Source organism: Thalassophryne amazonica, chromosome 7 (genome assembly GCF_902500255.1).
Source record: "Thalassophryne amazonica chromosome 7, fThaAma1.1, whole genome shotgun sequence".
In the NCBI taxonomy this organism is placed as follows: domain Eukaryota; kingdom Metazoa; phylum Chordata; class Actinopteri; order Batrachoidiformes; family Batrachoididae; genus Thalassophryne; species Thalassophryne amazonica.
This window is the reverse complement of record NC_047109.1, coordinates 76,147,010-76,164,854: the sequence shown is the minus strand read 5'-3', so window position 1 is coordinate 76,164,854 and position 17,845 is coordinate 76,147,010. Positions and strand designations below refer to the sequence as shown.

Here is a 17,845-nt window from a genome sequence, read left to right as displayed (position 1 = left end):
TGCCCTGTGCCTGTCACCTCTGTCTTTCCTTCTTCCCTTCCTCTGTGTGGTGACTTACGACATTCTGACTGAAAGAATGCGCCGCGCACACATCTCCAGTGAAACATGAATTCAACAGCAGTGGCTGTAATTGACATCAGCCCACTGAAAGCAAAGCTGTAGCGCCACAAGAGCCCACTGGAGAGCGCAAGAGAGTAAGGTAACAGCAGCAGCTGAATCAATCACTGTGGTGATAAAATTCACAACTTCATTATTTGAGCGATAAATCCCACTAAATGCAGACAAATACTAACCAGATAGACAGAAGAGTGTCAGTCAGTGCATAATATCAGTGCCCTGTGAGGGACCTGGACAAAAACAAGCTACAGCACAAACAACACAAATGAGAAATGTACAATCAACTGACAATATATACATATGGAATAAATACTCTCTGTATATAAGATTATCTTTATTAAATTTAATTGTATATCATCACCAGATTATCTGATAATGTCGCCCATGATTATATTTCGCTAGTATGTTTCACTCTATATAGAAACTGAGATGTACAGGAAGGGGGTAAAAAAGCTAAATATAGAACTCAAACAGGACACTGAAAGCTACAGAGATGGATCAGAGATATGTGAGCGGGAAGTGCAGGGTGACGACAAGAGGAGCAGAGAGAAGAACACAGTGAAGGGAGCCGACGATCCGAAATCCTACTAGTTTGAACTGGACATGTTAATGTGATTCAAATGAGAGAAAGAAACAGGTATGGGGGGGGTCACCCTGCTTGGCAGGGAGAGATACTGGACCCCATAATGGGGGAAAACAATAATTATCCAAAGAGCTGCATAAATCGACTGAATGATAAGCCCAAGAAACACAAAATGAATGTCATTTTACTTTGAGGAGACAGAATCAAACTCTCCCCAGAGGTCGGAGCTGGCTGTGGTGGTGGGGTTGGATGGAGCCACTGAGTTTGAGTTACTGGAATCCAGATCAAGCAAGCAACCTGGTGGGGGAAAAAAAAAAAAAAAAAAATTGAAATAGCACAACACTGTGGAGAATATGCACATAATGATGTGACTCCCTGCATGCCCTTCTTGTGTACTCGACCATTTTCACCGTAGTTATTGTTGCTGCAAGAAATTCACCCTATGTACAGTTTTGAACAGACTGCATTTTCACTATCGCAAAATGCTCATCATTTCATAATCTGAACATATTTTAGCTTTCCATTAAACAGTTGCTCAGTTGCTAATTCTGTTACCATTGAATTACCCAAACACAGTTTAAATAAACAAACAAAAATGAAGAGTGGCCTGACCTGAGCAATTCTGACAGACAATGTTTGGAGCAAGTCTGTTACCTTATAGGCATCATTACACCTATGCTGGGGTTTTGTTCTTAGTCCCATTTACATATGTATATGTGAGAACAAAGTAAGTCAAAGAGTTTAATCAAATTTGAGAGGAAAAAAAAAAAACATTACAAATCAAGGTCACAGGCCAAGGTCACAATTCAAGCTCAATATTTATATACAGTGAAGGTGCAGGGGTGGTGGCCAAGTGGTTAGTGCACTTAGTTTCAGTGCGAAAGGTTCCTGGTTCAAACCCCACCCCTGCTACATTTCTCCATGTAATGTCTAGTTGTGTGAGGAAGGCCATCTGGTGTAAAACCTGTGCCAATTTAGCATGCAGATCCAAGGTGGATCTGCTGTGGCAACCCCGAGTGCAAACAAGGGAGCAGCAGAAGGGACTTACTTACTTTTTATTTCTATACAGTATAGGGGATACTCAGGCAACAGTGTTTTGAAGATTAGTTTAAATACACACGTATGATTAATGTTCAACTGTAACATTACATTTTCGATTGGCCCACTTTTGTATTGGTTATATGAACTTCTATTTGACCTGTTAGTTGTGTTTGACTTTTCAAAAGGCAATCTCAACCTAGTTATAGATCACATAGTGAAATTATACCATATACATTTTCTATACCCACTTACTCCAATTAAGGGTCACGGGAGGGCTGGAGCCTATCCCAGCAGTCATAGGGCACGAGGGAGTGTACACCCTGGACAGGATACCTGTCTGTTGCAGGGCCACATACAGAGACACAAATGCATTAACACCTCCCAATTCACCTAACCTGCATGTATTTGGAAGCGGGAAGAAGCTGGAACACCTGGAGAGAACATGCAAACTCCACAGAGAAAGGCTACAGATGGGAGGCAATCCCATGACCTTCTTGCTGTGCAACAACAGTGCTAACCACTAAGCCACCGTGCTGACAATTATACCATATATAATAAATAATATATAAATAATATTGTATTATCATACAATATTCCATATTGTATGATAGCTTCACAGTGCTATCATACAATATGGAATATACTTTGTGGTACCTACCAGTATTGCTTCCTCCTGCAGATGGTGGTACATTATGATTGGTAGACCTACATGATGGGGGTGGTGCTAGCTTCCCTCCAGGAGGTGGTGGAAGGAGGCCAAAGCCACCTGAACTCTGTACGCGAGATTTGTCCTTCTTTTTTGATTGCTGGAAAAGGTAGTGCGAGAAGAACGTTTAGTATTTACAGCTTCGTGCAAAGAACTTGGGCAGCTCTAGGTAAATTCTTGCATTTTTTTTATGACAAAGTTGAAAAAAACTGAAGAATATAAATTTAAACCTGACAGTATGGACCTCTCAACAATAACTACTGTCAAATTTTTAATAAAAGTTGTACTATAAAAATCAAATGAAGACTGCATGGTCATCGGCAAAGAACACCTGCTCCTCCCCTGCACCTCTCAGTGTCTCCATCTTTTCTATCCCCCAAGCAACATTGCCAACAATCCCACAGTTATAAAACGTATCAGTTTTTGTGGAATAAAAGTCGCCAGATTTGTTGCTAGCCTCTAGAAAGGATTTTTAGTCACTAACAAAGGTTCTAAAGTTGCACAATCTAAACATGTAACACTGAGATAGAGAAAGTAGAGAAGCAAATTCAAAATAAAGACAAATTTGTCTCAGTGGCTTTTGGTAACCCACATTATTCAGAAGTATGACATTCCTGAACAAAAAAGGCGTGAAGCCACACAGGCCTGATGAATGTTTTATACATTAGCTTTTTTTTTTACTATATCCAAATGTAATCACCAATATTTTAACTAGTAACTGTAATTTACATTTACAATTACATATGTTTACTCAGTAACTGCAAGAGATTACAATTACTTTTACTGTGTAACTAGTTACTTCCCAACACTAACTATCATTTGGGCAGTGCAATGTTGGAATTTTCCCCTTCTAGCAAGTAGGTTCAGAGTTCAAAACTCACCCATGAACCACACAGGGCTTCCAGAATAAAACTTGTGCCAAATCAACATGTGGTAAAGTTGTGAAAACAGGACAAGGGGAGAGGAACAAATATTTACAGGGTTCTTCATGGCTGATTGGTTAGAATAAGTATATGAAAAATGGTCAGGTGATACTGAAACACACACACACATATATATATATTACCCCAATATTGATTGTAATGGTCTGTCCTTCTTTAAAACCCAGGTCCAGTTTTGGGGTGGAGTCTGGAGCCTGGGCCTGTTTGATGAGTTCATCGTCCTGTTTTACCCACCTGAAAAAGACAGAGATGCAAAAAAGACAAAATATCATAAAGGAGCAAATAGTAAAGCAGAATCAACTTTGTGAATTACTCCTAATTGCAGGTACACAGTGGATCAGCTGCATACTTGAAGTGATCCTGCAGTGCAACATTGAAGTCAAAGGCATCACCTCTGTCTCCAAACCCAATACCTATGAACGCGCTGCGGCCTGAGGCAGAAGCCAAAACACACGCACACACACACAACAAAAAGGGATCAGAGGTCAGTCAGTGGCACGCACAGCATTCCAATACAAAGTCCATTTTCTGGATTTATGACTGGGCAACAAATGCCTCCCTCCCACCGTTATCATCCTGGATGCGGAGCACAAAGTACCGACTTGAGTCACTGACTGTTTCGACTGCGATGCCAGGGTACTCCTGCACTGGTGCCTGGGCAAACAGCTCCCCTGCAGATAAAAACAAAATGTTTCTTATCACTGGCAAGTTGGCAAAACCTTTGACTGAAGTTTGGAATGAACACGCAAATCCAAGCCTTTAACTTCAGAAGCCTTCTGAATTAAAACAAAGCATTTTATCATTATAGAAGACAGAAGATCCCAGATGGATCCAAGTACCCGCAAACGGGCTGATTTGAGGAAAAAGACCCCAGAAGTTAAAGGAGACGGTGAGTTTTTCACAACCTTATTAAAACACTGTGAGCAAAGCCTTTCTTTGCAAAAATTATTTTCTGAGACTGGTAGAACATATGAATCAGAGTAAACAGCTGCTACAGGGAGTTACTGAAATCCACTAAATGCTCAAAATAGCAGGGAAATAACACCAGTAACCTATCTGGTAATTGTCTGTACAACTGGAACAATAACATTTCATAAGTACAGCCAGCTTGGATTTTTTTTTTTCTAATATACAGCTTTATATCAACCCTACAGTGATCTTAGCTATAATTCCTGACAGTTCCTACACCAGAAGTTGTTGTGGACGGACCTTGTGATGAGCGTATTTTTTAGTTTTGAACTAACAACATACTGAAAATACAGCATAACAAGCAATAAAACCTGAATTCCTAATCTGGGTCTGAGCACCCCTCAGGGCGTAGCACCAAAGACAACAGGAAGAGGGGCGGATTTTGTCCCAAATAAGCAGCAGAAAACGAATGAAAGAAGGAATTTGTTAAGGTGTTGACACACTATGACCAATTCAAAAAAGTGATTAGTTACGGACTGAAATAATTTGTTCGTGGGCAAACACCGCTTAATCCATCAGTCTCCAGTGGATGTGGGGCACTGATGGATCGATGGCTTAGTGGTTAGCACAGTTGTCTCACAGCAACAACATCATGGGATCGCTTCCCACCTGGCCTTTTCTGTGTGGATTTTACATGTTCTCGCCGTGTCTGCATGGATTTCCTAAAGACACTTTGGTTCCCTCACACAATTAAAAAAACAAACAAAAAAAAACACCTTATTTAGAGTCTGCTCCTTTCTCTGCCCCTGAACAATGTAGCATCTCTACATCTGGAGTTGGTCCCCAGATGTTGGACTGCGGCTGCCCACTGCTCCTAGTGGTTGGATTATGCCTAACTGTAATTAGGATGGGTTAAATGCATGCTGCTGTGTCAGGAAATGTCCTCTCTCTAAAGGTACTAAATTCACACCCCACACTGCAGCTTTGGCCAATCAGAAGCCCAGTCTGAAGCACTGGACACCCACAGGATATAAATGTATGAGTATCATGAAAGTAAAGTACAAGACAATATGGTAAACAAATGCGCAACCACCAGTATAGTTCCCCGTCTGATGTCCACTCAAAGGTTGGAGCATGCACAAAGCTTTTCAACAGACTTGGCGGACATCACCTGACAAAGAATGCATTTAACAAATGGCGAAAAGGACTTTTGCAGAACAAAAACAAACACAAACGGATATCCAAGCTTTGTAACAGTTCCTCATACATTTCCTTGATCCATCATGGTGTGACAGGGTCTTTACTAACTTTAAAAACATGCTTTGAGTCTGTTTAGAGCTCTACTGCATGTGCCTCATTTGATATCTACAAATTTCCTTTTCATCAATTTGTGGAAAACAAGATTTTATTATCCCCTGCCATGTTGGAATTAAGATACAGAATCGCAGTCTGTGCATGCGTGCATCCGTTTGTCATGTTTTGATTTCAGCACTATTACTTATGAGCAACTCATCCAATTCATTACGAAATTTGCATGCATAATCGTATACGAGGTTTTGGGCCATTTTTTGTTATTCGCCTTCTGTGTTTGCGGCCATCACTTTCTGGATTATGAGTGAATTATACATACAGTTCATCCAGAAAGTATTCACCGCACTTCACTTGTTCCACATTTTGTTATGTTACAGCCTTATTAAAAAAAATGGAGTAAATTCATTTTTTCCCCCTCAAAATTCTACTCACAACACCCCATAATGACAACATGAAAAATGTTTTATAAATTTTTTTCAAATTTATTAAAAATAACAACTAAGAAATCACTTGTACATAAGTATTCACAGCCTTTGCTCAATACTTTGTTGATGCACTTTTGGCAGGAATTACAGCCTCAAGTCTTCTTGAATATGATGCCACGAGCTTGGCGCATGCATCTTTGGGCAGTTTTGCCCATTCCTCTTTGAAGCACCTCTCAAGCTCCATCAGGTTGGATGGGGAGTGTCAGTGCACAGCCATTTTCTGATCTCTCCAGAGATGTTCAATCCGATTCAGGTCTGGGCTCTGGCTGGGCCACTCAAAGACATTCACAGAGTTGTCCTGGAGCCACTTCTTTGATATCTTGGGTGTGTGCTCAGGGTCATTGTCCTGCTGAAAGATGAACTGTCGCCCTAGTCTGAGGTCAAGAGTGCTCTGGAGCAGGTTTTCATCCAGGATGTCTCTGTACGTTGTTGCAGTCATCTTTCCCTCAATCCTGACTAGTCTCCCAATTCCTGCCGCTGAAAAATATTCCCACAGCATGATGCTGCCACCACAATTGACTGTAGGGATGGTGCCTGGTTTCCTCCAAACATGACGCGTGACATTCATGCCAAAGAGTTCAATCTTTGTCTCATCAGACCAGAGAATTTTATTTCTCAAGGTCTGAGAGTCCTTCAGGTGTCTTTGGGAAAACTCCAGGTGGGCTGCCATGTGCCTTTTACTAAAGAGTGACTGCCCTCTGGCCACTCTACCATACAGGCCTGATTGGTGGATAGCTGCAGAGATGGGTGTCCTTCTGGAAGGTTCTCCTCTCTCCACAGAGGAATGCTGGAGCTCTGACAAAGTGACTAACAGGTTCTTGGTCATCTCCCTGACTAAGGCCCTTCTCCCACGATCGCTCAGTTTAGACGTGCAGCCAGCTGAAGAGTCCTGGTGGATCCAAATTTCTCCCATTTACGTGTGATGGAGGCCACTGTGCTCATTGGGACCTCCAAAGCAGCAGAAATGTTTCTATACCCTTCCCCAGATTTGTGCCTCTAGACAATCCTGTCTCAGAGGTCTACAGACAACTCTTTGGACATGCTTGGATTGTGTTCTGACATGCACTGTCAACTGTGGGACCTTATAGGTAGACAGGTGTGTGCCTTTCCAAATCATATCCAATCAACTAAATTTACCCCAGGCGGACTCTGATTAAGCTGTGCAAACATCTCAAGGATGACCAGTGGAAACAGAATGCACTTGAGCTCAATTTTTAGCTTCATGGCAAAGGCTGTGAACACTTATGTGCATGTGATTTCTTTTTTGTTTTGTTTTTTCATTGTCATTATGGGGTATTGTGTGTAGAATTTTGTTGGGAAAAAAAATAGTATTTCATCCATTTTAGAATAAGGCTGTAACATAACAAAATGTGGAAAAAGTGAAGTGCTGTGAATACTTTCCAGATGCACTGTAAATGCTTTAGTTACTCCCAGTGGGGGATACTCGGGGAAGTTACCTCATCTCTCAAAAGATGCACTTGTCAAAGATCAGCACAGCACTCAGAGACTTGATCACTAACAATGTTTTAGTATGACGAAGGTAGTAAAAAAGTGAACTCATCCCTTCAGGATCAATCAATCAATCAAATTTTATTTGTTAAGCGCCTTACAACAACCTAAGTTGACCAAAGCGCTGTACATATAAAAATCGCATTTAAAGTATAGTTAAAAAGAGGAACACAGATTCATTTTATTAAGTCTAAAAAGACTAAGTATCAAAAGCACATCTAAACAAATACGTTTTGAGTTTTGTTTTAAAAAGGGGCAGATCCGAGATGGCATGCAAGTCAAGGGGCAGCGAGTTCCAAAGTTTAGGACCTGCTACTGTGAAAGCACGATCACCCCACTGTTTGCTTCGAGACCTGGGCTGCTCCACCAAGTAGAGCTGTGCAGATCGTACAAATCTGCTGGGCTGGTGAAGAGTCAGAATCTCACATAGATGCGCAGGTGCGAAGCTGTGGATGGAGCAGAAAACAAACAGGAGAAGTTTGTATTGGATCCTGTATTGCACTGGTAGCCAGTGGAGAGAGCGCAGAACAGGTGTGATATGATGATGTTTACGAGAATTTGTGAGGAGCCGGGCAGCAGCATTCTGTACCAGTTGTAATCTGTGTAAAGATGTCTGACTGAGTCCAATGTACAAAGCATTGCAGTAGTCCAAGCGTGAGCTGATGAATGCGTGGATTGCTTTCTCCAGGTCACAACAACTGAGGAAGGGTTTCACTGTTGTGAGAATGAGGAGCTGAAAGAAGCTTGTCTTAACAAGAGTCAATTTGTTTATGGAGATTTAGGCCAGTGTCCAAGTGAACTCCCAAGTTTCTGATTACGGTGTTATGGTGAGGAAGTGAGTGACCATTTGAGACAGCGGCAAGTGGGCTTGTGGTGCCAAATAGACAGAATTCCGTTTTGGATTCATTTAGACTCAGGAAATTCTGTGTGAGCCAGTGCTTGATGTCATCCATACAGGTGTTGATGGTCTGAAATGCATCTGGAGAATCTGGTGAGACTGGTAGATAGATGTGAAGATCATCGGAGTACATATGAAAAGACACATTATGGCTAGAGATGATTGAACCCAGAGGCAGCATGTAAAGAGAGAACAGAACTGGGCCCAAAATGGAGCCTTGCGGGACACCAGAAGACAGTCGGGCTGTAGAAGAGGAGTGGCCATTGATGAAAATAGAAGTGCCTGTCCGTTAAATAGGACTTGAACCACTGCAGCACGGGACCCTTAAAGCCCACCTGCTGGGCTAGACGGTTCAGGAGGATGGAGTGGTCCACTGTATCAAATGCTGCAGTACAGGTCTCTTTGAGTCCAGGGACAACAGGATGTCATTTTGGACTCTCAACAGTGCGGACTCAGTACTGTGGCGTGTACGAAAACCTGACTGAAATTTATCAAAAATCTGATTCTGGTCCAGAAAAGACAGCAACTGATTAAAAAACAAGCTTCTCTAGAATTTTAGAGAGAAAAGCCAAGTGGGACACTGGTCTGAAGTTTGACAGTACTCCTGGATCAAGGTTTGTTTTTTTAAGCAGTGGTCTGACCACAGCCTGTTTGAAAACAGCCGGAACAGTCCCAGATCTTAGGCAGTTGTTGAAAAATAAAAGAAGCCTTGGTCCTACTGTGTCAAAAATTTGTTTCAGCATCTTTGGTGAAATTATGTCCAGGATCAATAGAGAACAATGGCAGTGATTTACTACAGCAGCAGTGCAGGTACACTGTGGCGCTGTCTGAGCCACTATTGCTTACCAGAGATTTTGTCTTCCAGTTTCACATATGCCACTTTGCCCCGAGCTGTCACACGCATGCGTCCCGTCCAGTCGGGAGCATCCAGCTTCCAATCGGCAGCTCTGTGAGACAAACACATATATACATGGAGGAGAAAGGCTAAGCAGTGATGAAAATTCAATGACACAATGCTGAAAGCAGACATCAGCCAAAAATAGAGGACAGTAGAATGCATTTGTAAACTGTGACCCTGCAGTTGGCTCAGTTGAATCAACATCAGGTCTTCATTTCACTCTAAGATCTGACTAAGTTATGACATCATCACTCTCGCCCACGACATGAGGACACTGACTAATGAATCAAGTGTCTGTTTAGCTGCAGCACTGTCCACTCTGCCCCGAACTCAAGCCAGTAAAAAAAAAGCAGTACACAATCTATTCATTCACTACAGAAATAAAAATATTTAAATATTTTTAAAGGTAATAGTAATAATAATGATAATTACTCATTTTTCATTTGGAAATAATGTAATGAGAATCTTGTTTCGCTTTGACATATCCCATTTCTACGGTGCACTGATAGTTAAAAAAATACTTTTATATATATATATATATATATATATATATATATATATATATATATATATATATATATATATATATATATATATAAAAACACAGTTGTTTGACAATAAATGGCTTGTGTATATATACACACAGTTGTGCTCAAACGTTTACATACCCTGGCAGAATTTTTGTTGGCCATTTTTCAGGGAATATGAATGATAACACAAAAAATTTTTTCCTTGTGTTACTTATTTATTATCAAAGAACTGCGCTTACTCTTCAAGTCGTAATGACAACAGAAACTACCCAAATGACCCTGATAAAAGGTTTACATACCCTTGTTCTGAATACTGTCTATTGCCCCCTTTAACATTAATAACAGCTTGCAGTCTTTTGTGATAGTTGTGGATGAGGCTCCCTGATGGTAAAGCGTACACTTAATATGTTTTGGACTTTATTTACATCAATTACAAAGAAATGCAAACAGTATGACACTGTTTGTGGTAAATCTGCATGGAGTAGACAGTTCTCAAATACTGAGTGACTGTGCAGGAAGGAGAAGAGTGAGGAAAGCCACCAAGACACCCAGACAACCAAGAAGAAATTATAGGCTTATGTGACTGAATTATAGGCTTATGTGAAATTGTGCACAGTGCAAATTTTGCATCACTCTTAGCTTCATAGGGAGTCGAGCAGAGAAAGATTTTCTTTCACCAAAACAGATCAAACCTAGCCTTGCATCTCAGATGTACCTTCTGGAAATTTGTAGCTAAACTTTCAGGTCTTCTTTTAAAAAAATCCTCCTCTACATCACTATCATGAATAGGCTTGAGTATCAAGAACCGGTTCTTTTCAAGAATCATTAAGAAATGATTCGATCCACCGAAATCAATAGTGTTTTTGCTTAAAAATTCCCTCATTGGTAATAAGGGCCGTTGTTTTTGAGACCAGAAGATCCTCGGTTCAAATCCCAGCCTGACTGGAAAATCACTAAGGGCCCTTGGGCAAGGTCTTTAATCCCCTATTGCTCCCGATGTGTGGTGAGCGCCTTGCATGGCAGCACCCAGACATCGGGGTGAATGTGAGACATTATTTGTAAAGCGTGTTGAGATGGAAAAGCTCTATATAAATGCAGTCCATTTATTGCAGACCCTGCAGCAAGTCTGCAATCAATCGCTTCTGCAGCAGCTCTGCTTGAAGCGTGATGCAACAAAGAAGTCCTCCGATCCGCTGCTTCGTTGGTTCTCTGCTTCGCTGCTTTTCAGAAGGCAAAAGTCTTTCTTAACCCCTCTCAAAGCCATTTAAAAATAGAAATCATGAGTCACTTTTGTGCGGAGTAAAGTCACTAACTGGGACTCTTGTCTTGTTGCGAGAAAGAAACAAGAATCATCCTCCGTTCTGTTTGCACAGCTCCAAACGCTGCGCCACTCTCTCTGCCGAATCAAGTTGGAGCCGGTCGGAATTAACTACTTCAAGCGAATTACCGTTTTAAATCAAATGACACTTCTTTCCAAACGTTGTAGTATAGACAACAAACCAAAACTTTTTTTTTCTCCAAAAATGATATGTCCTGTGTTCTTTATGAATTACAACCTGACGCTCAGCACAGCCGGCTGCACGACTTCAGCTCGAAGGCTATGGAGTTAAATTTGTGCCATTCATGTTTGAAAGGAAATGCTTTAGACAAAAACTACTGATTTTGTTTATTTCTATTATGTCCAGAGATCTACGATCCACCATGTACAAATTTTATTTATGTCCAGTGATCTAGGATCCAGTGACCATGTACAGATTTTATTGATTTTTATTTATGTCCAGAGATCAAAGATCCAGTGACCAATTTCATATTAATTTAGTTTAAGACTCAATAAAACATTGTTGAGATAGAAAACCTGTAAAGCCTACTTTTAGTACACAGAAAATTCACAGGCACTATCGATAAGGAATTGGATTGTTAAGCGGAATTGATAATGGCATCGATACCGATAAAATTTTATCAATACCCAATAACCAATTCCCTAATCATGAAGTTGTATAACTGGGGATACAAACGGCAAAGCTAATAAAAAATATATTTTTTTAATAAATTTGCAAAAAAAATAAAAAACAAAAAAACTTTGTCATTATGGGGTATCGTGTGCCAAACCTTGAGGGAAAAAATTAATTTCATTTCATTTTGGAATAAGTCTGTAACATCACAAAATGTGGAAACAGTGAAGCGCTGTCAATACTCTCTGGATGCGCCGTACATGAAAGCAAGTCAAACAAGGATTTTCGCATAAGATAAATGATCAAATCTAGACTCTGGTCCTAATGTGACTTTTGGCAAATGCTAGCTGAAATTTCATGTTCCCATTTTTACAAATTCCCTCTCGATGCCACTTCACCATCAAACTGTATAACTGATTAAACAGAACAAAAGTTGGAGATTCAGCAGCTCCAGCCACAGAAGCCTATAACCTCTTCAGAGGTATGCCATGGGTTTCATTGGTGGCTTCCCTCACTTGTCTTCTTCTTGCATTGAGAATTACCTACGCCATTCACATTTTCCACACTGTACCATACTGTTTGTATTTCTTAATTGATGCAAATGAAATCCAAGACATATTGTTTGAATTGGAAATGTTAATGCATCAATTCCTGATTTGTCTGAAGAAAACTGGCTATTAAAGTGATGATTTATGTTCACAATAACCCTACATTGTGTAATTTATTATGACCGCTGAAATGGGGGAGTGTGTATTTAAAAATAGCAACAATTCATAAACGGTTAATGCAATATTTTTGTTTCACCCTTTGAATTAAAGCTGAAAGTGTGTTGTCATGTCAGCTGCACCCGTCGTAGGACGGTGTTGCCACAGTGGATACAGCCAGATCCGCATTGGTAATTGGCACAAGTTTATTGCCGGATGTCCTTCCTGATGCAACTCCAGTTTCCCCAGGAGAAACACACACACACACACACACACACACACACACACACACACACACACACACACACACACACACACACACACACACACACACACACACACACACACACACACACACACACACACACACACACACACACAGCAGCTGGTGTTCCAAAGAGGTCTCCCATCCAAAGTACTAACCAGATGCTGCACTGCTCAGCTTCTGAGATCCGACGAGATCAGGCTCTCACAGAGCAGACTGGCTGCTTAATTTTCAAAACTACTGTGGAGGTGTGCAAAGGTTAGAACTCAGCCACATGGGGTGTGCAGCCAGTACATTCTGAGTGCCGGTCCCAAGCCCGGATAAATGTGGAGGGTTGCGTCAGGAAGGGCATCCGGCGTAAAACAAGCCAACCCAACTATGCAGACTCAGAATTGAATTCCCATACCGGATCGGTCGCGGCCCGGGTTAACAACGTCTGCCACCGGTGCTATTGCCCAACAGGGTGCCGGTGGAAATTGGGCTACTGCTGGGCGAAGACGACGAAGAAGAGGAGGAAAACGTTACCACGAACAGCAGGAGAAGAAGAAAACTAGAAGGGTGGAAATGAGAGTGGGGACTTTGAATGTTGGTAGTATGACTGGTAAAGGGAGAGAGCTGGCTGATATGATGGAGAGGAGAAAGGTAGACATATTGTGTGTGCAAGAGACCAAGTGGAAGGGAAGTAAGAGCAGGAGCATCGGTGGTGGGTACAAGTTGTTGTATCATGGTGAGGACAGGAAGAGAAATGGTGTTGGGGTCATTTTAAAGGAAGAGTATGTTAAAAGTGTGTTGGAGGTTAAGCAAGTGTCTGACAGGGTGATAAGTGTGAAGTTGGAAATTGAAGGGGTGATGATGAATATCATCAGTGCATATGCCCCACAGGTAGGTTGTGAGATGAAGGAGAAAGAAGATTTCTGGAGTGTGTTAGATGAGGTGGTGGAGAGTGTGCCCAAGCATGAAAGAGTGGTGATAGGAGCAGACTTCAATGGGCATGTTGGTGAAGGGGACAGAGGTGATGAGGAAGTAATGGGTAGATATGGTATCAAGGATAGGAATGGGGAAGGACAGATGGTAGTTTATTTTGCAAAAAGGATGGAAATGGCTGTGGTGAATACCTACTTTAAGAAAAGGGAGGAGCACAGGGTAACATATAAGAGTGGAGGAAGGTGCACACAGGTGGACTACATTCTTTATAGGAGATGCAAGCTAAAAGAAATCACAGTGGTAGCAGGAGAGAGTGTCACTAGACAGCATAGGATGGTTGTTTGTAGGATGACTTTAGAGGTAAAGAAGAAGAAGAGAGTGAGAGCTCAACAAAGGATCAGATGGTGGAAGCTGAAGGAGGAAGACTGTTGTGTGAAATTTAGCGAGCAGGTGAGAGAAGCACTAGTTGGAGGGGAAGCAGTTTTGGACAACTGGAAAAGTACTGCAGATGTAGTGAAGGAGACAGCTAGGGCAGTACTGGTTATGACATCTGGACAGTGGAAGGAAGACAAGGAGACTTGGTGGTGGAATGAAGAGGTCCAGGAAAGCATAAGGAGAGAGAGGTTGGCGAAAAAGTTTTGGGATAGTCGGAGAGATGAAGAAAGTAGACAGGAGTACAAGGAGATGCAGCGTAAGGCCAGAAGTGGCAAAAGCAAAGGAAAAGGCATATTGCGAGCTGTACAAGAAGTTGAATAGTAAGGAAGGAGAAAAGGACTTGTACCAATTGGCCAGACAAAGGGACAGAGCTGGAAAGGATGTGCAGCAGGTTAGGGTGGTAAAAGATGCACATGGTAATGTGCTGACAAGTGAGGAGTGTGTGCTGAGAAGGTGGAGGGAATATTTTGAAGAGTTGATGAATAAAGAAAATGAGCAAGAGAAAAGGCTGGATGATGTGGTGAGAGTAAATCAGGAAGTAAAAGAGATTAGCAAGGACGAAGTGAGGGCTGCTATGAAGAGGATGAAGAGTGGAAAGGCAGTTGGTCCAGATGACATTCCAGTGGAGGCATGGAAATGTCTAGGAGAGATGGCAGTAGAGTTTCTAACCAGATTGTTTAATCAAATCTTGGAAAGTGAGAGGATGCCTGAGGAGTGGAGACGAAGTGTGCTGGTTCCTATTTTCAAGAACAAGGGTGATGTGCAGAGCTGCAGTAACTACAGAGGCATAAAGCTGATCAGCCACAGCATGAAGTTATGGGAAAGAGTAGTAGCTAGGCTTAGAAAACAGGTGAAGATCTGTGAGCAGCAATATGGTTTCATGCCGAGAAAGAGCACTACAGATGCAATGTTTGCTCTGACAATACTGTTGGAAAAGTACAGAGAAGGACAGAAAGAGTTACATTGTGTGTTTGTGGACTTACAAAAAGCTTATGATAGGGTGTCAAGAGAAGAGTTGTGGCATTGTATGAGGAAGTCTGGAGTGGCAGAGAAGTATGTTAGGGTAGTGCAGGACATGTACAAGAATAGTGTGACAGCGGTGAGATGCGCAGTCGGAATGACAGACTCATTCAAGGTGGAGGTGGGATTACACCAAGGATCAGCTCTGAGTCCTTTCTTGTTTGCCGTGGTGATGGACAGGTTGACGGATGAGATCAGACAGGAGTCCCCATGGACTATGATGTTTGCAGATGACATTGTGATCTGTAGTGAGAGTAGAGAGCAAGTTGAGTCTAGTCTGGAGAAGTGGAGATATGCTTTGGAGAGAAGGGGAATGAAAGTCAGTAGAAGCAAGACTGAGTACATGTGTGTGAATGAGAGGGAGCCCAGTGGAATAGTGCAGTTACAAGGAGTAGAAGTGGTGAAAGTAGATGAGTTTAAATATTTGGGGTCAACTGTTCAAAGTAATGGAGAGTGTGGTAGAGAGGTGAAGAAGAGAGTGCAGGCAGGGTGGAGTGGGTGGAGAAAGGTGGCAGGAGTGATTTGTGACCAAAGAATATCAGCAAGAGTGAAGGGGAAAGTTTACAAAACAGTAGTGAGACCAGCTATGTTGTATGGTTTAGAGACAGTGGCACTAACAAAAAGACAGGAGGCAGAGCTGGAGGTGGCAGAGCTGAAGATGTTGAGATTCTCTTTGGGAGTGACAAGAATGGACATGATTAGGAAGGAACATATCAGAGGGACAGCTCAGGTGGGACGGTTTGGAGACAAAGTCAAAGAGGCGAGATTGAGATGGTTTGGACATGTGCAGAGGAGGGACCCAGGGTATATAGGGAGAAGGATGCTGAGGATGGAGCCACCAGGCAGGAGGAGAAGAGGGAGACCAAAGAGGAGGTTTATGGATGTGCTGAGGGAGGACATGCAGGTGGTTGGTGTGACAGAGGAAGATACAGAGGACAGGGTGAGATGGAAACGATTGATCTGCTGTGGCGACCCCTAATGGGAACAGCCAAAAGACAAAGAAGAAGTGTGCAAAGGTAAAAAAAAAAAACAAACAAAAAAAAAAACACTGGAACAGTCCAAACATTTATGAACCTGACTGTAATGCTTTATGTAAGGCTCCTCAACGACTTGCTGTGGCAGGATTATCATAAACTGTACACACATATATATATCCCCCTCTGGAGTATCTGTGCTGCATCAAATAGCATCCCTGCTGGAGTGCGCTTGAGCCAGGCAGTGTAACTCCGCATTTCGACAAACTGAACTCAAAGCACGACAAGTACCGTATTAACGCACAGTGTGCCGCTCACTAAACCCCCACTGTGGCTGTTAAACGCTCCCACTGAATGACATCCACAGGGATACTGACGGCCTCTGATTAATGTTGGTACATTATCTTATGATGAAAAATCGCAACCGCTTATTTTCTGTGACCTTGTCCACAGGAGCATCACACGGTACGGCCGACGGCGTGAAGCGGTGGCCGGTCACGGCTCCTCTCATCCTCCTCCGGTGTCACAGAGAAGGATGCTGGGATAGAGGCAAGCTACCAGGCCGCTCGCCCTCACCTGATAGCCCGGTTGGATGCTCTCGGTGGAATCCGGTAGACGTTGACTTCAGGTTTGACACAGAGCACCGACTCGTACTCGAACTGACCGTCGGCCGCCATCTTGACTTGACGGCTTGTTGTGTCCGCGTGAGCCCTTACCTTACGTAGCCGTAACACACATAATATCTGCGCGCCGTGTAGCCCAGGCTCAACCACCACAGTCTCGGTGACGTCAGCTTTTCACAACTTGAATTTATTTGACCACAGAGCACGTTACTATTTGTGCCGTTTTCTATTCTGTTCTAATTTTCTATTCTACAATTTTCAGAAAAGGGCTAGGCTCATAAGTTACAACTGCCACAGAAAAGAATCATAGGCGGATACAAAGGGTGGCCAAGTGGGCCACTTCCACCCCAGATAACTCATTCTTTTGCGAATTTCACCATACAGTGGCGTAAATAATATATTATAATTATCTTTGCTGACTTATATTACTACCCACTGTGAAATTGAAGAATATAAATTTAGACACACCTTCTTGACCTAACAGTTAGTACAGCTTTTTCCAAGTGGTTAAGTGTGTTTGCTTACAGAGTAGAACGTCCCTGCCTGGTCTCCACGTAATGTGGAGATGCGCCAGGAAGGGCATCTGGCCTAACTTGTGCCAAATCAAAATTCAGATCCACCTCATAGCTGTTGTGGTGACTCCCGGGTGAAACAAGCAGTAAATTTTTATGTACATTGACTACAGATTAAATTAGATTAGATTAGATTAGATTCAGTAAAAATTTATTAATCCCTTGTGATTAATAAATTCCTCCTCAGGGAATTTCCTCAGGGAAATTGAGGTTCCAGCAACATTGTATAGCAGCACACAGGGTAAGAAGCACACAGAGCATCAAAAGTAAAAATATAAAACAATTTGCAAAATGTAAATATAAATACAAATATAAATACCACAAATACTGATTACTACTGGCTTACTAGCTACTATTGTTCCTCTCCTTCTCATCCTCTGTCTTCTTGTTACCCCCCTCCCCTTGAGTGAGGAGTTGTACAGTCTGATGGCCTGAGGGACAAAGACAC

At 42.1% G+C, this 17,845-nt stretch overlaps 1 protein-coding gene across 1 annotated transcript; it reads right to left on the bottom strand.

Annotated features, from left to right (window-relative positions):
- Positions 1 to 844: 844 nt before the first annotated feature.
- On the bottom strand, positions 845 to 16,955 carry LOC117514234 (adaptin ear-binding coat-associated protein 1-like). Its single transcript, XM_034174595.1, has 7 exons — positions 16,779 to 16,955; positions 9,347 to 9,447; positions 3,955 to 4,059; positions 3,738 to 3,819; positions 3,514 to 3,622; positions 2,400 to 2,547; positions 845 to 997 (listed from the first exon to the last, which is right to left on the bottom strand). The coding sequence occupies exons 1-7, from the start codon at positions 16,877 to 16,879 to the stop codon at positions 885 to 887; spliced, it is 759 nt and encodes a 252-aa protein (XP_034030486.1). The 5' UTR covers positions 16,880 to 16,955; the 3' UTR covers positions 845 to 884.
- Positions 16,956 to 17,845: the final 890 nt, after the last annotated feature.